At 39.6% G+C, this 23,089-nt stretch overlaps 1 protein-coding gene across 1 annotated transcript; it reads left to right on the top strand.

Moving 5' to 3' along the window:
• The first annotated feature begins 264 nt into the window (after positions 1–264).
• LOC115262130 (ankyrin repeat domain-containing protein 29-like) lies at positions 265–20,699 on the top strand. Its single transcript, XM_062854750.1, has 3 exons — positions 265–817; positions 19,833–19,931; positions 20,354–20,699. Exons 1-3 carry the CDS (start codon positions 692–694, stop codon positions 20,468–20,470), a joined length of 342 nt encoding a protein of 113 aa, XP_062710734.1. The 5' UTR covers positions 265–691; the 3' UTR covers positions 20,471–20,699.
• The last annotated feature ends 2,390 nt before the right edge of the window (positions 20,700–23,089 follow it).

The raw sequence follows: 23,089 nt of genomic DNA, 5'->3' as shown, positions 1-23,089 counted from the left end.
CGAGAAGGAAAAAATAATTTTAACAAAATCGTAACAAAGCAATTGCAATGAATGTAAGAAAATGGAATACAACAAAAGAACAAATTAAAAGAATGAATTACTTAAAAGGGTAATTCTTCATGAAACATAAAAACTTCTGAAAATTCAATAAAGCATTGGCATTATGTGCTTCACCATTTGACTTCAATTACTTCCCTTGAACTGCAGAGAATTCACAATCCAAAGTGAAAATTTCACCCAAACCCTCACGTTTGCGCCACCAACCACTTTCATCGTAACCAACCACCGTCAGACTACGACGCCGCACCTCACGGCGGGTATCCATCTCAAATATAGTCCGTGTTTTGTGTGCACTTCTTGAATTATTCACAGTGTTTAATGGGTGCACTGCTCTCGTTTACGTCATATTTTCAATTTCGACGCCGCCGTTCGTTGGTTGGTAGGCCGCGTGTACCGAGCAGCACCCCTGCTGCTTCTGCTGCTCTTCAACTTGTTTGACAAGCCGGGGGATGAATTTTGTTACGTAATTTAATTTAAAAGTACTCAGCTCGAACTGAAGATTTCCACTCGGCGGGCCCCGAAAAACGTCGCCAAATAGAGACCGACCGTATTCTGACGACGACGACGAAATGTATACAGGGAGAAAGTGTTGCTGTATTGCTCTTGAAGACGGTCGAAATTTTAATTTTTCATGTTTTCTCGTTCTTTTTCCTTGCAGGACTACACAACGCCACTGATTTTGGCTGCTGCAGGAGGGCACACGGCCTGCGTCATAGAACTGCTGGAGCAAGGAGCGGACCCCAACGCAAGACGAGTTGTAAGTAGTCCCTCATCAACGAGGAGCAAAACAGTTCCAGAAGTAGAGCAATAATACGAGGCAATTTCTGCATTGGGCTACCTGCCACCTTTCGCGGGGTGCTGCTGCCAGGGAGGTGGGCCATCACGGAGAGCAAAATTCCAAATTGTCTAAATTAGCTACAGTTCTCGAGTGGACCCTCGAGCTCAAGTGGCTACCGGTTTGAGGCTCGGTTCGCGTAATTTGTTGAAACGCTTGTACCTACCGCATGAATAATTCATCGTCATCGTCAGCCACTGACTGTTGCGGATTCGTGGCATTTGATTTCGGGCAATTTATTTTTCCATTACATGTGCCATTAAGTGCTCTGGATGAGTCGATGTTTGTACTTCACATGATGATTACTTCATTAGTGACGCAAAGGCTGCTAAAACCTGTGCCACCGCCATCGTGGTCCAATTCATGCTTTTTCGGACACTTAAGGCCTCCGTGGGATGTTACCTTTCTAAAAGCATTTAATTTCGATCGGTTTTGCTTTTTGCTACTTGCGCGTTTCACCTATGGCAAATATGCTTGAGCTTTCTAATATTTCTTCTTTTGCGTATGGGGCCCTACCTGATGTTTACCTGCTGCTGCCACATGTTTCGAATAGCTGGACTAACCGTGGGATATGATTCAACGTCAATAAATCCCGCTAAGTACTACTTTTCAGTGGAATATACGTTACTTTTCAATTAGGTTTCAATTAAAATCAGGTGCATGTGCAATTATTCCTTATTCTGAAAATGGGTAATTTCAAAAAGTCGTCAAAACAAACATAACAGAAATGTTGCAGGTCATGCATCTGTTCTGTAGTCTTGACTGAGGATTGTGCCAATTTAACCCTTCAGCACACGCGCTGTTGTAAAAAGTCCAACACTACTAAAAAACCTCGCTCGTCGTACAGGGTGGCAACGTGAAAGTGATACACTAGTTTGGGAGCCATACGTTGCCATTCATACTATTGCATTGCGAACAAGTGTGCTTGGGGAAACGAGATCTTAGATATGGGGCTTTTAAGAAACAAAGGATTCACGGATTGACTCAGAAGAATATTTCCGACAGGGTTGCCAGATCTCGCGTTCTGCTAAAGACGCACGCTGCTCACAACATTTTTTTTCGAACGATTTTTTTTTACTTTGGAAGCGTCTCTGAATAAACAAAATGATCGTGTGTAAAAAGCAAGTCTTCGTGAAATTCCTGCCGACAAACGAGAGGTTCAACGATATCGAAGTACTGCAGTGGTGATGGTTTGGGGCGCCATATCAACAAAAGGCCAATTACCATTATTGTTCATCGACAGGGGCATAAAAATCAACAAAGAGTACTTTTTACAACACGTCATCAAAGATCACCTATTCCCCAGTGCCAAGAAACTGTTTGGAAAAGAAAGTTATTGTTTCCAGCAGGACTCAGTACCGACGCATAAGGCAGTGGTTGTTCAACAGTGATGCAAGCAAAATTTACCGTGCTTCATCAGCTCATCGGAATAGCTGGTTTCGTCTCCCGATTTGAACCCACTGGACTTTTATACATGGGAATACATACTAGGGAGCCTGGGCAACGCGAAGAACTTGGTTTTGGATACCTTCAAAAACCGTTTGGTAAAAATTTGGGATGAAATGCCGGACGGAATTTTTTTTATCTGTTCATCATAACCAATATTCATATTTGATAGATTTGGATCCACTGATTCGTAATCTGAACTAAGAATTTCTGTTATACGTAAAATTTTTGAGAAAAATAGTGTTTCATACGAAAAAAATCATATTTTCCTTGAGATTGAAACATTGTTTTTATGATATTTTTTCATGATTTTTGCTGTACTTTTTGCGGAAGCGGCATTCAGGAAAAAAATAATCATTTGTGTTCAGCAAAATTTCAGCTATGAGTATTCCAGGCGTTGTTTAAGAATGTATTCCCTTCCATTCACTTCTTGAGATTTTTCTCCACGACAGCTTCCAGAAAAATCACCAGATATTCTTTCAATGATTCTTTCAGAAACTGTTTTCGGAATTAAAAAAAAATATAATCTTGCAGAATTTCCTATAATGGTTTAAACAAAAAATCCTTAAGGTATATCTTTCTTTGAGATTTCTTGGATTTATTTGAGAATTTCTCCTGGGATTGCTCCAGAGATTCTTTCAAGAATTCCTCCAGGATTTTTACTCGCTTCTTCTTCAGGTGTTTCACACACGAAATTTATCAACATAATTATCTTAAAACTTGTCCAAAGGTTTTTTCTCCGAAATTCCTTCAGGGATTCTTTAAAGAAAAACTCCTTCAAGGACTACTACAGAAGTTTATGCATTTATTTTTTTTTTCAAACATTTCTGAATCAATTCCTCCAGGAGCTTTTCAAAGGGATTTCTCCAGGTTTTTTTTTTATTTTTCAAGAAATTCTTCTAGAAATTCCTCCAGGGGTGTCTTCAAGAATTCCTTCAAAAAATCTTCAAAAGATTCGATTCCAGAAGAAAGTTTGGCACAATGGTTTGGAGATTCTTTCAGGTATTCTTCTTTTATTTTACAATGGAATTCAGTTTTCTTTTAGGAATCTTTTCAGAAATAATTGTTGGAATTTCTCCAGAGGGTCCTTCAGGTGTTACTCCAAGTATTCAGGTGGTTTTGGGTTCCGGAATCTCCAAAAAAATGACCACGTGGTTTCCGGACAGCCCCAAACTTTTCCTTCAAATTTCTTCTATAGTTTTTCCAGAAGATTCTCATGATTTTTTTCTCGAATTTAGGATAATTTTCAGTTATTCTACTAGACATTTACAGGGGATTGACAAAATAATCAGGACAGGCGATATTTTAACATTTCAAAAAATGTTCAATTAGCTGTACCTTACCATATAGTGCAACAAATATTCTCAAATTTCCATTGTAAGTTCATTAACTAGTTGTGTATCAGTTGTCCAAATTTGGAAAAGTTCGGGCTATTTATTCTCCACAAAGACATAAACATTCTTGGAAAAGGTATAATTTGCCGTTAGCCAACTTTGAACTGTTATATCTCCGGATTCAATGAACCGAATTCAATTTTGACCATTTATGACTTATAAAATGAGCTATGGAAAACCTTTGACTTAACTTAAAATTCTGAACGCGGAGGAAAATCATATCGATTACATTATTGTTCTACTAAAATACCAAATTATCCAAAAATTCAACATCGTTCCAAAATTGAAGATCTGTCTAATTGACTTATACATTCCCGACCAAAAGTTTGGGGTCACCCCCTCAAAAACATGTCATTTTTTTAATCCCATATCGTCAATTTGCGTCCGATTTCAAAACCCTGGGTCTCATTCACAAGATAATAAGTCAAAGGAACTTTGAACATGATTGAAAAGAAATTTTTTTCAAAAAATTATGTATGTAAACTTAACCCGAAGTTGGCAAATTTTGTTTAAAATGAATATAAACTTACGGTAGTATCGCTGGAAATTGAGTCGACCAAATTTTAAGATGAGAGCTTTCAACTGCTTTTTACAGAACTTAGCTAAAAAAATCTAGAAAAAAAGTTATTAAGTAAATTAATCCTTGATGTCATCGACCAAAAGTTTGGGGTCACTATCGATAAACATGGAAAAGTGATTTGTTGATATCTTTGTCATCATTCATTCAATTTTAATTCTTCTTGGCTTATTTGAAACACAATGCATAGACATTGAACCACACATATTTGTTGAAATTTACATACTAAAACTTAACGTAAAGTTGCCTCATTTTTTGAAGTGTGGTGAAATGTGCTAACTTTGCATAACATTTTAATATACAAAAATCGTTAAATACGTTAAGTTAAAGACATCCAACGTAAATTTAGTTAATTATCTTTGAAATGAGCCAAAAAGAATTAAAATTGAACTATAGATGTCGAAGATATCACCAAATCACTTTTTCACGTTTTACGAAAGTGACCCCAAACTTTTGGCCGATACATCATATTGAGGGGTGACCCCAAACTTTTGGTCGATGACATGAAGAGTTAATTTACTTAATTACCTTTATTAAGTTTTTTTAGCTAAGTTCTGTAAAAAGCATTTGAAAGCTGATAGAAAATGGGTTATATTACCGCTCTCATCTTAACATTTGGTCGACCCAATTTCTAGCGACACTGCCGTAAGTTTATATTCATTTTTTAGAAAATTCGGCAACTTTGGGTTAAGTTTACATACACATTTTTTTGAAAAAGTTTCTTTTAAATCATGTTCAAAGTTTCTTTGACTTATTATTTTTTGAATGAGACCTAGGGTTTTGAAATCGAACGCAAATTGGCGAAGATATGGGCCTAATAAAATGACATGTTTTTGAGGGGGTGACACCAAACTTTTGATCGAGAGTGTATATAAATGTGTTTTAAAGTAAGGTAACAACATAGCCGCCAATTAATCAAATAAGTAGTGGGATGCTGAAATTCGCAAAATAAAAGAAATCGCTATAACTTTTTTTCTTGTTAAAAATTTCAAGTTAAGTCAAACGTTTTTCAAATTTTGTTATTTAAGTCATAAACGGTCGAAATTTCATTGCAATGAAATGAAACAGCTCAACGTTGGCTATCGGATAATTATATCTTTTTCAAGAATCTTAATAACCTCGTGCAGAATAGGCCGACCTTTTTCAAATTTGAGCCACTGATACACTTGCACTTACACTGATCAACTTATATTGAAAATTAGAGAAATTTTGATGCACTATATGGTAAGGTACAGCTAATTGAACATTTTTTGAAAAGTAAAAATTTTGACTGTCCCGCTCATTTTGTCTATCTCCTGTATTTGAAACTTCCTCTGAACATTCCCAAAAGATTTTTCTGAAAATTTTCTCATAGATTTTTCCAGAAATTATTCCTGGAATAATTTTGGGCAGGTATGACCTTCTTCAGGGATTTTCAGATTTTTCCAGAGATGCTTCAAAAATGTCTGCGAAGATTCACTCAGCAAAACCTTCGGAAATTACTCCGGAATCTATTCATTCACATTTTTCAATAAGTTTCCAAGAATTTTTTTAGCGAATAACTGTAGAGGGTTCTCCAGTTTTTTTTTCAGGTATTCACTCGAAGATTTTTTCAAAAAATCGTTTGTTTATTTTAAATTTCCGTAGTAGTTTTTTTTTAGTTTTTTTTTGTATTTGTGAATAGTTCTCTATAGAATTCCTACAGGTTTTTTTTTCAAGCAGAATTCAAAAATTGTAAAATAAATTTTTCAAAGGACTCCTCTTGTGGAATCTCCATGAGTTCTTCCAAGGATTCCTTTAGAAAATCTTCCAAGGGATCCTTTATAAAAGGAGTCTAAGATTTCTTTCAAGAAGTCCACCAATACCTTCGTCTACAACTTCCTGCATCGATTACTGCAGATATTTTTTTTTTTTGCCAACAACTTCTGCAGGGATTTCTGCAGACATTAAAAAAAATCGGAAATTTCTCTGCCGATTTCCTTAGGGGCTGTCCATAAACCACGTGGTCATTTGGGGGGGGGGGGGGGGTGGGGTTCGGCCAATGACCATTTTGTATGGACAAATAAAAAAATTTGTATGGACAAATGACCACGCGGGGGGGGGGGGGTTGAAAAGTCCCAAAAAAATGACCACGTGGTTTATGGACAGCCCCTTAGGGAACCTTCCGGAAATTTCGCATCTAATTTTTCCTTGAAATTACTTATACAGTTTCTCCAGAACTTTATCACATTTTTTTCTAGAATTTAAGATAATTTTTAGTTTTGCTCTCAGGCATTTATCCATGAATTCTTCCACAGATAACTTCTGGATTTTTTGTCCAAGAACTTTCCAGATAAAAATATTGTATCCCTTTTTCTACAACTTCCTGCATCGATTTCTGTAGACATTTTTTGATGTTTTTCTGTCTACAGTTTCTGCGGGGATTTTGAAAAAAAAAAATACCTTCGGAAATTCCTCTACCGATTTCTACAGAAGACCTTCAGGAAATTCCCCAATCAATTTTTCCTTGAAATTACTTCTGTTGTTTCTTCACAAGTTTCCCATATTTTTTTTCTGGAAAATGAAATAATTTTCAGTTGTTCTCTCAGGAATTTATCTAGGAATTCGCCAAATGTTTCACCAGGAGTTTTTTGAGGGATTACTTCAGTACTTCCCAGACTGTGTGCCGTGGCGCCCTGGTGTGCCGTGAACATTCCTCCGGTGCGCCGCAGGGTTTTGAGCTAAAAGAAAAAAAAACTTTCATTATTCATTACAGGAAACATCTTTTAATCTGCTTTTGTTTTGTTTAGTAAAGCTAGTATCGCCTCGCAGCCTTTTCTTATTCTATTTCAACGCCATGCCTTTTTGAGGCACCCTATTTTTTTATCTGTATTAACGAGATTTTTAGCCCTAGGCTAGTTCATCTCGGGACTCACGCTTTACTTCCCTTCCGAAGGAAGAAATCACATTTTGCGAGTTTGTCGGGAGTGGGATTCGATCTCAGGTCCTCGACGTGATAGTCAAGTGTTCTAACCATCACACCAGGTCTGCTCCATCCTAATTAATAAACCTAGCGGAGATGGCGTCTTTCTCGTGCCTTCGAAAATACATTTCAACAAAACTCAAGTGACATGTTGATAAATATCGCACTTTCATACGATAAACAAAAATCTATTTCATGGCACCAAAATCATATCGGTTACAGAGCGCAACATTTTTTTCTCTCAAGAGCAAACTTATGTGTCTCCGAAGGATTTTGGCCCGCTGAATCCGAATCTGGGCTCAGATTTGCTCCAACACGTCACAATTTTGAGCTATACCTCAATTTATAGGGCAAAATATGGGATTTTGGGCTTTTTTGACTGCAAGCCATTAAAACTATCAAATTCGATTTGGTAAAACGAAATATTTTGCATGAGTCGTTAATTTAGATGTTAATTGACCAATTAACCTTTTGATTGCTTATAAAAAATATTTCCATGCTTAATGGTTTGCAGTCAAAAAAGCCCAAAATCCCATATTTTGCCCTATAAATTGAGGTATAGCTCAAAATTGTGACGTGTTGGAGCAAATCTGAGCCCGGATTCGGATTCAGCGGCCCAAAATCTGCCAGAGACACATAAGTTTGTTCTTGAGACAGACCAAAAGTTAATTTTTGTTACGCTGTGTTATCAAGCTTTGTTGTTTGAGCCTTAAACTCTTAACAAAAAGCCATTATCTTGAATTTTGCCCCGTAATTTGGATATTCTGATCACCATTTTTGGACTTCTTCCCCATACCAGATATTTATTAATATTTTGGTTTTAGAACCTAAAACTCCATCAAACAGCCACCATCTTGAATTTGGAGCCATCTTGGATTTTTAATCGCCAGCTTAGATGTTCTGGTGACTATTTTTGAAGTCTAGACTTCTTCCTTATATCAAGTAAACCTATATGGCATGGATTTAGAGCTAAAAACACCATCTTAAATTTGGAGCCGCCACCTTGGTGTTTGGGCCACTATCTTCAATATTGCGGTCGCCATTTTTGGAATCCAGTCATCTTCCCCATACCAAATATACCCAAATTGCATGAATTTAGGGTCAAAAACTGCTTTAAACAGCCGCAGTCTTGAAAATTCAGGTCGCCATTATTTCACTGCGGACATCTTCATCATGCCAAATATACCCATATTGAATGGTTTTTGGGGCCTAAATCTCCATTGGCGACTTCAACGCGAAGGTTGGTTCCGACAACTCGGATTATGAGCACGTCATGGGACGCCATGGTCTCGGAGAAATGAGCGAGAACGGAGAGCTGTTTGCAGAGTTTTGTGGCAGCAATGACATGGTGAATGCTCTTTCTTCATCGACCAGTGCACAAAGTAACACACAGTGCTCCAGATTTGAAAATACGTGGCAAAAATTGCCAAATCATAGCAGTATGCTAGTTTTAGCCTAAATGAATATACTGAAACATTATTGAGCTCTCAACTTCATATTGATGGCATTTTCAATATTTGTCGATTTCTTCGAACGAATTCCGAACAAAATTGCTGTTTTTCACATTATGACGCTAATGTTTTGACAGCTCTTGGCATCTGCAATTTTCTTTAACCAATTCTGCATACTTAGACTAGTGTTTGAACCGAATATCTGCGCGGGGAGTAGCTGGGAGCGATTTGTAAGCCACTTTGAAGTTGAAGTATAAGAATTTATCGTACTAATAATATGTGTTGTAGTTTTAAAGCCAAAAGTGTTACTTTGATCTCTTTTTCCATTGCAGGTTCCTAATATACACATTAATTTACGAATAAACTTCTGAAAGCCATTGAATTACTTATATTATTAGACTATTGTAGTTGTTGAACTTGCTTGTGTTCTTCATAAAAAAAAATCAGCATTTTTTCCGTCAGCAGGTATTTAGCGCTATAAAAAGATACAAAATCTTGATTTTCAATTTTATTAAAAGGCAGTCAACACTTCTGATACTGTAGATGAAAGATCGATATACTGAAACCCATTTAAGAGATGCTCAAAAATTAAGTTTCTGCCAGCTTTTCTCAAAATTAGACCAATGTGTGACATGGGTTTCCCGTGATGGCGTCACGGAAAATCAAATCTACCCCATCTGCATCAGCCGGAAATGGAGAAGGAGTCAGCTCGATGTGCGGAACAAACGAAGCGCCGATATTGATTCTGACCATCATCTCTTGATCAGCGAGATACGGCTGCGCATTGCGAGGATCCATCGACAGGAGGAGAAAATCAGACACTGGCTCAACACACGTCGACTGGAAGACGCTGCGGTCAAAAGGTCCTTCGCCGACGAGCTGAAGAGCTGTTCTACGGATATTCCGGAAGGTGGAAGCGTAGAAGAAGAACGCCTTCATTGCCACCTGCGAGAATAATTTGGGAGAGCTACACACCCGGAGATAACAGTGGTTCACAGATGATACCTGGAGGAAGATAGAGGAGCGAAGGAACGACAAAGCCGCGATAGAGCGACCGAAAACACAAGGAGCCCACGCTGTAGCCCGTCAGCGCTATTCGGCTCTCGAGAAGGAAGTGAAACGCTCATGTAGACGGGACAAAAGAGCATGGGCGGACTGCCGACCTGAGACTCAGCTGCCGACTAGCCGACGAAGGCGAAAAAACCGCAAACACCAGCGACATCCGTCTCCTCTACGATGTTTCACTTTGCCGTAGTGGGTGAAACGGGTGAAACGCTTTTTTGAGCACTTCGGAAACCTTTTTCAAGTATCGGCGACGCCATCAATACCTCAGACTTCTACCCCGTTAGGCCGAAAGCCGTTAGGCCGAATGCCGTTAGGCTGAATGTCGTTAGGCCGTATCCCGTTAGTCCGAAAGGGTCGTTAGGCCGAAAGGGTCGTTAGGCCGAAAGGGTCGTTAGTCCGAAAGAGTCGTTAGGCCGAATATGCCATTAGGCCGGATGGGTCGGGTCGTTAGGCCGAACTGGTCACTAGGCCAAATGGGTTGTAAGGTTGTTAGCCGTTATGCTTATAGTGAGTATAAAAGTAATATAACGAAAAAACAGTTCAGAACAAGGAAAAACTCTGTTGAGGGCTGTAATCCTCATAATGAGTAAAACATTTAAACTAGAAAGAGCAACAGTAGACTACCGCCGTGAAACAGAACAGTTAAACTAGAAAGAGTTTAGAAGAAGTAAAATTTCAGATGAAAAAGTTGATAGCTATAATACGAATATGAGTAAAATAGCCTATGTTCCGAAGAAGGAGAAACCCGAGCAGAGGAGAATATCAAAATAATAACAACTGCATCACAAAACCTGTTTATATATCTTGGTTTGTTATTATTAACTTATTGAGACATAACTTTTCCATAACATGTTTTGTTGGGGAATCTGATTTTGTTATGATCCTGCTATTAGTATATTTTCTTTAAATACCATTTTAATAAGATGTTTTGCTGTAGAACAAATTCTAATATTATTGTACACCATTATTTGATCATCTATCGCACAACAATAAAGTTTTGCTATCACAACTACACCATGCGAGATTTACAGCAAAAGAAATGAAAAGGTTAAAATTTACTGATTCCCATACAAAAAGCCATGTTTGGAGTCTATGAGCCATATCTTCGGTGACTATGAATCGGTTAAGTTGAACTTTTGACACGGAACTAAGAATTACTTGTAATTTTTATTTCTTTTTAGTTCGATCCATTTCAGTGAAAAAAAAATATAGAATTTTTGTTGGTTCTATTTTGGAAATAAAAAAGTGAACAACCATGATCCACCATAACTCATAAACAAAATTAATTTTGAAAGTATCCCAAGCTCGTTTGGACCAGGAAGACTGGAAACGTGCCATTCTCTTTGAATGACTGGCTTATAAGTTATAGTGGGTTATGGCCTTAGACATGGCTGATTATTACTTTTTATTTTCAAAATGGAGCCAACTGAAATTCATTTTTTTTTTCTCTGAAGTGGCTCGAACTTAGGGGTTACATACCTACTTTGCGAGGATAAACAAAACTTTGTTATGATTCTGATAGTATTACTCATTTTGCATCCATATTGTTATCAATAACTTTTTAATATCAAAATTTGTTATTGAAACATTGTATAAATTCATTGTTATTAAGTTGTTATGAAACTAACAAAACCTGTTATTTAAATGGTCTTCCAGGAACATTCTTTTGTTATGATTTATGTTATTTTGCCGCTTATGACAGACAAGTTTATAACATGGTATGTTATGTTAATAACATGAAAATAACTCTTTGCGTTATTTATTTATTTATTTATTTATTTATTCATAACAATTCTTGCGACGTAAGACTCTGTCTTTTTTGTTGCCACAAAATGGTTTGAAATTCAAGTTCAAATACTTCATAACTTAATATAACTTTACTGCAATTCTTAAATCTAAATAGTTCCTGAAGGTTCCTTTAATCGCCATCTAATTCATGTTGCTAAATGTTGAGAGAAGATCTCGCTTGAATCCACTGATAGAGGTACATAGTTTCATGCTGACAGGTAACGTGTTCCAATGGACAATGCTTCGCACAAAAAATGATTGCCCGTAATACGCTGAGTTATGATGAGGTATACTATAGTTCATGGTACGTGGTAATCTTAGACGAGTAACTTTAGAGAACAAGTAGTTTGGGGTCTCGGAGCAAATTAGCTTATGAAAGTTCAGACATAATCTATATTCAAGGAATCGCCAGAATGAACATCCAAGCAATGTTTCGTGCAGATGCGAAACTCTTGAGCGCCAGGACAAGTTATGAACGTAGCGTACACAACAATTCAGCGCCAATCGCAATCTGTTCAGAATTGCTAGAGATGCGTTACTGTAGATAAAGTCACAGAAAATAAAATGGGGTAATATAAGTGCTTTGAAAAGTTTAGTTTTTGTTTGTATATCAAGATGCCTAGTTGTTAAGTTTAATTGTTTCAATCCGTAGTAAATTTTCCTACATTGTTGATTCACCTGGGCATCCCAAGAAAGATTTGATGTGAATAACATTCCAAGGTTAGAGGCTTGACTAACAAACTCAATTTTCTTATCATCAATAAATAAATCAGGAATTCTTGGCGAAGATCGCGACCTGTTTATGAGCATAGCCTTTGTTTTGGTGGGATTTATCATAAGTAGGTTTCTCTTGGACCAATCGTTTAATTTTCGAAGATCGGAGTTTATTTTTCTTGCCATTTCAGTAATGTTATATTTCCTATCACTACAAAGATAAATTTGCACATCATCGGCAAAAAGGTGAACAGAACAATATTCTAGAACCGATGATAAATCATTAATAAACAGAGAAAACAATAATGGCCCCAGAATTGAACCTTGAGGTACACCCGACTCAATTTGTGCAAAGGAGGAAAATTCTCCGTTATGCAGTACCGTCTGAGTTCGTCCTATAAGATAGGATTTAATTAATTCGACAGCTGTATTAGAAAAGACGAATGTAGATGATAGTTTGTTGAGTAATTTGCGATGGGACACCCGGTCAAATGCTTTAGCAAAATCAATCAATAATAATATGGCGATACCTTTTTTATCGATCGATTGAGCAATGTCGTCATGCACTTTTAATAGAGTAGTAGTTATGCTGTGTTTTTTCCGAAATCCAGACTGGAATTGATTTAAAAAGTTCATCCTACTTATGAAATCGCACATTTGAAATTGCAACAATTTTTCGAAAACTTTAGATAGCGAACATAATAAACTTATTGGTCTAAGATTGGAGACATCGGAACAATTTCCTTTTTTCTTAATTGGAATTACCTTAACTTGTTTCCATATTGACGGAAATTTAGACGTGGTTATGATTTTATTGAATAAATGTTTGAAAAGTGAGATTGCTAACGGTAAAATAATTTTAATAAATTTTATTGAAATATTGTCTAGTCCCACAGCATTAGACTTAATGTCAAAAACTGCATTTACAATATGGAAATCATCAATTTCATGAAAAACGAAGCCGTTCGAGTTTCTTGCATAATTTTGCATAGGTTGACTGTCGAAACTGAAATTTGAAGAAAAATAATCGTTGATCTCGTTCGAAGAAGCGTCACAAATATTGTCACATGTTCTGTCTTTTGAAAGTCCTAGTTTTTTAACATTTTTCCATAGTTGCTTATCAGATAAATTGGTGTTAATGCAACGTTTCTCATAATCTTCCTTCGCCTTTCTAATCATGAAGGTGACTTTATTTCTAGTACGTTTATACTGTAGCAAATTATCAGCTGTCTTGAATCTTAACCAATGTTTGTATGCAATATTTCTAGAGATTATCGCTCGCTCAATGTCGACATTAAACCACGGATTTTTCTTAACTTTAGCTTTCCTCAATGGTATGTAATTATCGTGTAAAAATGTTAACCTATCATTTAGAAATTCTAGGAGCAGATCAGGATCATTCAGTGAAAAATAATCATCCCAATTTTGCCTGTTGAAAGCTTCTTGCAAAGCAGTTGCATTAAAGTGAGTGTAATCTCGATAATAAACATCTGAATTTATCATAGGTGAGTCTATATTTAGCGACACAAATATCATGTCGTGGTGCGATACACCAGGCATGGATAATTGACCATACTTTAGCACTTTACTTGGCGAATCTGTTAAACAAAGATCTAACAAAGAGCATCCCGTTTGATGAAAATAGGTGGGTTCATTGTTGATGCAAGTATACGACATGCTGGAAATAATATCATTGAACCGTTTCTTTCGACTATTATTCTTTAGAAGATCAACATTGAAATCACCAATAAAAAAGGTACATTCATATTTGACAGTGAATTCATCAAAATGATGAAGCAATGTATTCAAGCAGTCCAACTCCGGGGGATTGTAATATACTGCTAGCATAAATTTATCATTGCCACTTCCAATATCTAAACACATGAATTCGGTTGATCGAGCACCACTGTTATCCGACATTTGCAAAATCCGGCAAACTAAGTTTTTCCGGACGTATACGCCAATCCCTCCTCCGTGCCTATTGCGATCGTTTCTGAAAAAGTTGTAGCCATCCATAGCAATGGTCTTGTTTTCAATAGAAGCGTCCAACCATGTCTCTGTCATACAGATTATGTCCAACTTGCATTCCAAAAAGTTCAGTTTCAATTCATTGAACTTTGTGAATCGTCGAGACGTCAAACTCTGAACATTTATATGGCCAATATTCAAATTATTAGAATCTAAAGCAGACCTCAAAACAGCTCTAGGAATAAGAGAACTTGTGGAAGCATTGAAACCACTCACGTCAGCCAGCATTGATAAAAAAGGAAATTTGGATCAAGCGAGTATTCGAATCCCAACATGAACAACATGAAAAAGTATGATCTACCAGGAACAACAAACTAATATTATAAACTAACATTATTAAAGAACTACTATTCCATAATGCAGACAAGTGGCATTTGATATAAAAAAGCAGTATTCCAACAGCAACGGACCAATATCAAGCAGCAAAAAACAGCAAACAACAGCAGGCACCCAACAGCAACAGCAGCAGCTCCGAAACCCAGCAGCAACCCCAGGCCCGATACTTTCAGGAAGGAATCATGGATATAGTGGGATAGGATCAGAAGGAGCTTAATGAGTTGACGAGGAAAGGTAACAAAATAGAATAAAAAAAAAAGACTTTCAGGAGCGGTTTGGATACAAAGGAGTATGAAGGATGTGAATCACGGACTAAAATGGGAAGGAGAGAGAAATCTATTTGGATAGGTACGATTTAAGCAGCATCAATTTGTCCAGACTGTTTACTGCGATGGTCTCATTTGTCTTGTGGGAAACTACAGAAACCAATCCATTCCTTGTGAAGACCTTGTATAACAACCCTTCGTTACGCAGCCCGATAACAGCCTTCAATATTCGTCTGGTGATTGGAGACAATCGTTCATTCACGTAAACACGACCGTGTCCGCCTAAACCAATGTGATGCAGTGCCAAAGATCTGGTGATAAGATACAGTGACCCCACAATTTATGAATCGGAAAAAATGACCACAGTTTATGGATCACTCCATTTGATCAACATGGTGATTCATAAATAGTGTACAAAAATTAAGGTGATTCATCGGTGTGGGGTCACTGTACTTATTGAAGAATTCGTTTCGCAATCCACGGAAAGCAAATTGGCAGAGAATAGGTGGCGATATTCCAGGCCGCAAAGGATGCTTGTAGAGTTGTCTCAGATGCACCAGTACTTCGCCTCTCAAATTGATTTCCCCCACAGTTCCCCAATGATGTCGACTTTTATCATGTTTATTTCGTTTTGTCCAATATAAAACGATAAAATCAGTAGACACATATAATGACTATATGGCCTAACGACTCTTTCGGCCTAACTACCTTTTCGGCCTAACGGCATTCGGCCTAACGGCCTGCTCTCGTCTCGCTCCGTATCACCGTTTAGCAAATCAGTGAATTCCAAGAATCTCTTCACCTGGTGTTCATTGATTACGAAAAACCTTTTGACCGCATCAATCACGGAAACATGTGGAAGCACAATACAGGGCATTTTCGTGCAGAGTACATAACGGTATTTTGCCGGATCCCATTCGGGTTGTCGCTGAAGTGAGGCATGGATGTATTCTATCACCACTACTGTTCCTCATCGTAATCGACGAGATCGTGGTAGGTGAGATTGGTCGTGTACCAAATCGTGGGTTGCTGTGGCAGCCCATTACCATGGAGCATCTAAATGACTTCTATCTGATTGATTATGTTGCTCCCTTAGCTCATTGACGCTCTGATATGCGAAACAAGCTTGATGATCTTGCCGATCGCATCTCGGCGATGGTAAGATTATCAACAAGACCAAATCGTTGGATGTAAACACGGTTAACCCTTCCAGATTCACGGTAGCTGGGCAATCAGTGGAGAATGTTGAACACGCTATTTTTTTCTCGCTCATCGGCTGTGTTGGCAACGCACAGAGCGCTGCAACACATGCACAAACGACCGAATGTGTTTAAAATGTGTGCGCGCCACACACATTCCATGTGTTCCCGGCCTTATACTCATTTTTGTGCGGCTCGGTGGAAACGGAACAGTCAATCGTCTCCCGAGCCGCAGTCAAACAGTTTGACAAGTGTAAACATGAGGAGGATTTTCGAGATTTTTTCCATCGAAGAGCTGGAAAGCAGATGGAAATGGAAATGTTTTGACGCATTTCCAACTGCTTCAGCTATTCGATGCGAAAAATCTCTGAAAATCATGAAGATTGCATGTTTTTTTTTTCAACTTCCCAAAACAAAACCTAATATGGGAGCGGATTCCATATTCCAGGCGTTCCACAGAATGTGTGTTTTCCACACATGGTGAAACCTTCACCCCCCCAACACATGAATGAGTAAGGCCCATGCAACACACAAAATGTGCGGCATGTAAAGAGGGTCGATTTGAGAGCGACCAACACAGCCGCTGTGTCGGTGTGAGTTAGCGTGAAAGCTTCCAATATCTTGGTAGCCAAATGGCGGCCGATGGCGGCACGGTGCCGTCCATATCCTCAGTGTAGGAAAGAGAAATAGAAAATACACCACTCACGCTGTGTATCTCAACAGGAGCCCGTCTCTTATATGTGGATCCACCACGATTCGGATGCGCGCAAGCTTGGTGGGTAGAAATAAATCTCTTTGCTCCCTGAGCACCAGGCCACACAACAGTGCGGCGAGAGCGATTTAAAATTCTCTCCGGTGAAAGTGTAAAAAATCACCCGGGCGCGCGCTCCAGTGAGGTTTTTGCGCCAGAGTGCGCGCTGCGGTGAAACACCGGAGAGTTCTCGCCCCGGCGACACCATGGTGATGATTCGGTGACTGCTGGGTGAAAACACGGGAGAGCGCCGGAGAGCGATGCGCGCGAAAGAGTGAGCCACACTCGATCCAAGGCGAACGAGCAAGAGCACGCACTAGCGCTTGGTCTACCCACCACCCAAAACAAGAGAAACTGGCTTCTTGGTGTGGTGAAAAATGTTCCTATCCCCAGTGTGATCGATAAACTGACGCCGCAGTGTATCGCTACGGTGAAATGCCATCTCTGGGCACCAAGATCGACATAGGTGCACGGATCAATAAAGCGAAAGCTGCTTTTGCGAGTTTAAGCAGTGTATGGTAAAACAACCAGATAAGTCGGCGCACCAAAATCCGAATATAGGGTATTGGTTCCCTTCTTAAGCGTGTGGTTCCCATTTTCATCCTACGAAAAACAAAGGATTGAAGCGCTGTTTGTATTGTTTTCTATTTTTGTATTTTTTGTTAGAAGTGAGCACGCAGGAAAACAAAAAGAACGGAATCAATCGGTGCCGTAATCGCTTGTTTTCGAATAAGATGAATATGGGAGCGTGAGATTACTGATGGCACTCGTACCCTATAACTTGAACGTGCTGTACGCCAGTGAAACGTGGTGTGTATCAGCGGAGAACACTCAACCGCTGCAGGTCTTCATCAATAGATGCCTGCGGTATAAAATGATGGCCTCACAATTGGATCACCAACGTAGAGCTCCATTGTCTATGTCATCAAAAGCCGATACCGGCAGAAATTCTGGAGCGAATGTGGAGGTTGGTCGGCCACACTCTACGCAGGGGTGGGAACGAAATCTGCAAACAAACGTTAGATTAGAACCCAGCAGGATATCGCAGCAGAGGCACACCCAAAGGCTCATGGCGGCGCAGCCTCAGCAACGAAATAAAGGAAGTCGACAGAAATTTGACCTGGTCACAGGTCAAGACAGTGGCTGGCAATCGCTCAGGATGTAGATCACCATGGGTGCTCAGGACTAAAAGGAGCAAGTAGTTCACGTATTGTAGTTCCAGCAAGAAAATTTGCTCGTAGTTAATGGCGATGCTATTTGAATTGTGCTATAAGTGATGCTAAATTATTACGATTATTATATTTCTTTCTTAAGGGTTTTGGTCACCGTTGAGTTGTATATTTAGGGATTGTTGATTTTGTTCGGTGATTGCAACACACTACAACACGATTTATAACGTTTCGGCCTACTGACTTTCAGCCACTACTAGTAAAGCCACACTGGTGGCGAGAACATCGATTTATGCAAATCTGATGATGGCTGAAAGTCAGTAGGCCGAAACGTTATAAATCGTGTTTTAGTGTGTTGCAATCACCGAACAAAATCAACAATCCCTAAATATGATTATTATATTTCGTTGTACGGGATGGCAGTGGACTGTATCTGCGCTGGCTACGTTGTGGTGCTCGCGTTCCGTTCAGGAACCGAGCCGGGTGGGAGCAGGAACCCTCGAGTTCCTTCCCAGGATGATGGCCGGACGTTGGCCTGGCTTCGCCTCATGAAGCCCCGATGGTTGAGCTGGACTAGACTCCTCTAGCAGCAACCTGATAACTCTTTGAGCCTTGATAAAGGCTGTTGGGTGTGGAGGAAAACAATTTCCGAACAACTCCGTTGCTCCGAATAACTCTAGGAAAATTATTTCTGAACAACTCTTTTGGTGGAATCGGGGATGTTTCAGAAGCGCGATGACTAGATGCAAACACAGGAGATTGATGCTGGGTCATTAGGCCGAAGGTCATTAGGCCGAAGGCCATTAGGCCGAAGGTCATTAGGCCGAATGGTCATTAGGCCGAATGGTCACTAGGCCGAATGGTCATTAGGCCGAATGGTCATAAGGACGAATTGAAAATCAGCCGTTATGAGCCTGTAAAGAGATCTGTTGTTTTTACTTTTTCCAAAAATTTTTTGCCGAAAACTACTTTAACAAAATGAAACTAGAAAGAATAGTCTATGTTTTAAAGAAGGAAAAATTTATGAATTGAATATCAGCAGTTTCTGCGCCAAAAACTATTTTAGCAATGATACTAGAAAGAACAGCCTATGTTTAAAAGAAGGAAAAATTCATGGGTAAAATATCAGTAGATTCAGCATCAATAAAGTATCTTCGTGCCTGTCACACGATATACACATGCAAAATGGTCATTTGCCGAGGAAGCTCTCAGTTAATAACTGTGGAAGTGTTCATAGAACACTAAGCTGAGAAGCAGGCTTTGTCTCAGTGGGGACGTAACGGCAAGAAGAAGACCCAATGATCATTCGGCCTGATGACCATTCGGCCTAATGACCATTCGGCCTAATGACCTTCGGCCTAATGACCTTCGGCCTAATGACCTTCGGCCGAATGGCCTGACACCATTGGCGCACTATCGCGTCGGTCGGCTCTACTTGCTGTCTCATGCGGTCTGCACGTGCTACGGCTCTCTTCGGGTCTGCTTCGCGCTGCTGTGTTGTTGCTTCGACGAACGATGAAAAATACTGGCGCTGATCGCTGTTCGGTCGTTGGTTTTATTGTCGTCGCTTTGCTGTTCAGCACTCGCTTCGTCGTCGTCGTTCGTTCGGCGTTGGTTGGATGGGCGGAGCTCTCGTGGTGCACACTGTCGCCGCCACTGCTAGACGCTTCTTCAGTTTGGCTGCTGTCGAACTGAACACTTAACTAAATGTGTTAACATTCGTGTCCAAGAGATGCTTCATCATTGATTTGAACACTACGTTCACGCATGCGGACTATCATCCCCATAACAAACATATTTTTAAACTTCCAGACTGGAACAACAGCGCTCTTCTTTGCCGCCCAGGGCGGCTATGTGGACGTCGCTAGGATACTCCTGAAATCCGGAGCACCTGTGGACTGCTGCTCGGTTGTAAGTAGCCTTCCAATCCAGAAAATAACTCTCTCTCCACTTTTTTCTCCGTATTAGAAATCCTTTTTCATTCAGTGCCAAACGCGTTGTTTTTTTCTCTTCTTTTAATTTCAACTATTGCTTCTCAACTAATACCTCTACCAGCACTTTTACATCTAATGCACTGACTGTTCCCGGGCACTTTGTCCCGCAGCACGCTGTCACTCTCAAACGCCCGCCATTCCATCCATCCATGTAGTTGTAGTCCATGTCCTCACGGCTCGCTGCACACAGTACCCAGGAACATTGTGTAAATGAATATTTTTTAATTAAATCCTTTTTCTTTCTTCTGCTGTTGCTGCTGCTGCTGCTGCGATGTCGCTTTCACCTTCCGGGGGACTTTTGGTGTGTGTGCACGGTATGAAATTTCCGGCACTCGGAAGGACGGCGGGACGCCACTGTTCGTCGCCTGTCAGGGCGGTCACGAGAGCATGGTTAGCGAGCTGCTCAGCTACGGGGCCAACGTTCATGCCTGCATGAAGGTGAGTATTTTAAATTAGTTTTTATTATTTCACTGATTTATTAATACACGCTAGTTTGGGATTGTGTTTTACGGGATAAATGGAAACGAAATATCCTGTCAGTGATTTGGGATTTTTCAGAATCAGGAGGCAATTTTAGAGCATTGTGAGAATTGAGAAAATGCCGCAAAAGTCCATCTCCCTGAACTCTGTGACTCAATTCTTCAAAACAGTGAGAGTGTGAAATGAATTTAAAAAAATCAATTGAATAATATACCTCAAAGAAGCTCGTGCTACAATTCACAAACGCTTGTATTAGAGTAGCTCCTACATGGACTGGATAGGATACCCCTGTCACGCAGGTAAACCTCTTTGAAGTAGTTTCATAATGATTTTATGACGAAACTTTTCCTAGTTTCTAAAATTCTTAAAAAGTTTGTCATGAATTCCATAAATTTCCACTTCTGGAAATTATTGAAGGAAGTCATTTGAGATCGCCATCAATATTTTTTTTTTTTCAGAAACGTTTTCAGCAACTTGAATTTTGAACATGCCAGTCGATAGAATCGAAATACACCCATATCAGACGTAGAGCATTTGACGAGAAAATAACATATATCCTCAGGGGTTACGTCACGCTATCTGAATACATTCGCAAACAACGCTCCAACGCCACCTGCAGCTCCGCAAAGATGTTGGTTATTTTTCCGGCACGTGTGTGCCTTACGGGGTGGTGATAAGTCCTTGCCACCAAGTGATGCTGTAACGCTGCGGCGGCGAGGGAGGGAAACGAAATGATTGAGTTGTGACTGAAAAGTTTATCATGCTGGCAAAAATTACAACGTGATTAAACGGATGTATGCCAATGACAGGACGCTCGATACGCGAAATCGACTGTGAAAGATTACGCTGAAGCCGGCATGCGGGGAGTGATAAATGCGGAACAATGAACTGTTCGAAGGCGGTGGCAAATTTTACGGTCTGCTTAACCTACTTTCTCTGTCTGGGAGATAATTTCCAAACAACTATACATAGCTCTAACAGAGTGTCTTTTCGCCGAAATCTTCTTCCCAAATTAATGCACGAAATGAACTCCCATGGTGTCCTTCTTGGAAAACGGACCCCTTTGGATGTGGAGAAAAAAAAACATTTGTATAGCTAAGTGTTTCCTTCGTGGCTCTTGGTTGCCATTTTTGTTGGTCATTGATTGTTTTAACCCATTTACGCCCAGTGATCTACTTATAGATCAGATGCCTCGAACGCCCAGTGATCTATTTATAGATTTGTAACTTTTGCGATAACTGCGGAGAAATGAAGCATTTTGGAAAACTGGTGTCTTCAGCAAAGTTGTTGAGGAGATCAAGGACTCTCCGATAGTACGTAATTTAGTACGTATTCGCTCCAGTAGGTAGCGCTAGTGATCATAAACACTATGCTTTGATAGGTGTTTCGTCAACAGCCATGGCCAATACCGTCGCGCTCGTATCTTAAGAATCCAACTACATAGAACATTTTTGTCTTCAGCAAAGTTGATCAGGGCATCAAGAGCTCTCCGATAGTGAACTAGTTGGTTCTAGGTATATCCGTTAGGTGGCGCTAGTGAGTTCTAAACAATTTAAACCTCTGTATCTCGAGAGTCCGACTACATGAAAGAATTTCGTCTTCGGCAAGGTTGATCAGGACATCAATAGCTATCTGATAGTGAACTAGTTGGTTGTAGGTTTGTCTGCTAGGTGGCGCAAGTGGGCTTAAAAATTCTGAATTTTTGTATCTTGAGAATCAGACTACATAGAAGAATTCTGTCTTCAGCAAGGTTGATCAGGACATCAACAGCTATCTGACAGTAAACTAGTTGGTTGTAGGTTTGTCCGCTAGGTGGCGCAAGTGGGCTTAAAAAATTCTGATTTTTTGTATCTTCAGAATCAGACTACATAGAAGAATTTCAGAATGTCGTCTTCGACAAGGTCGATCAGAACATCTAGAGCTAACCGATACTGAACTAGTTAGTTCTAGGTTTATCCACTAGGTGGCGCCAGCAAGTCATAGGAATTTTTAACTTCTGTTTCTCAACAACCAGACTACACAGAAAAAAATTGTCTTCGGCAAAGTTGATCAAGACATCAAGAGCTATCCGATAGTGAACTAGTTGGTTCTAGGTTTATCCGCTAGGTGGCGTTAGTGAATCCTTAAAATTTTAACCTCTGTATCTCTGTAAATCAGACTTCATAGAAAAATGTTGTCTTCGGCAAGATTGATCAGGACATCAACAGCTATCCGATAGAGAACTAGTTGATTGAAGGTTTGTCCGCTAGGTGGCGCAAGTAAGCTCTAAAAATTATGAACTTCTGCATCTCGAGAATCAGAGTAGGGAATCGCGCCACTTGGGCGGTGGCTTCTATTTTCGTCTGTTTTCCGCTATAACTCAGTCAAATTTGTATCAATTGACACAATTTTTGGAATGCGGTGAGATAGGTATAGTATCTACCCGTGTACAACATTTCAAGTCAATTGGTTCAAAATTGACTGAGTTATAGTGGAAAATAGACGAATATAGACGCCACCGCCCAAGTGGCGCGATACCCTACATAGAAGAGTTTCGTCTTCGGCAAGGCCGATCAGGACATCAAGAGCTACCCGATAGTGCACTAGTTGGTTCAT

The sequence above is a fragment of the Aedes albopictus genome, chromosome 2, assembly GCF_035046485.1.
Source record: "Aedes albopictus strain Foshan chromosome 2, AalbF5, whole genome shotgun sequence".
In the NCBI taxonomy this organism is placed as follows: Eukaryota; Metazoa; Arthropoda; class Insecta; order Diptera; family Culicidae; genus Aedes; species Aedes albopictus.
Note: the sequence above shows the minus strand (reverse complement) of the source record. Positions and strands in the feature narration are given on the sequence as shown.

Bases quoted from the DNA above. Each gene is read 5' to 3' on its own strand.
- LOC115262130 (XM_062854750.1), top strand. From the start codon at position 692: ATGTTTTCTCGTTCTTTTTCCTTGCAGGACTACACAACGCCACTGATT. The intron at 818-19,832 runs GTAAGTAGTCCC...TTAAACTTCCAG, and splicing joins ACCCCAACGCAAGACGAGTT to ACTGGAACAACAGCGCTCTT. The intron at 19,932-20,353 runs GTAAGTAGCCTT...GGCACTCGGAAG, and splicing joins CTGTGGACTGCTGCTCGGTT to GACGGCGGGACGCCACTGTT.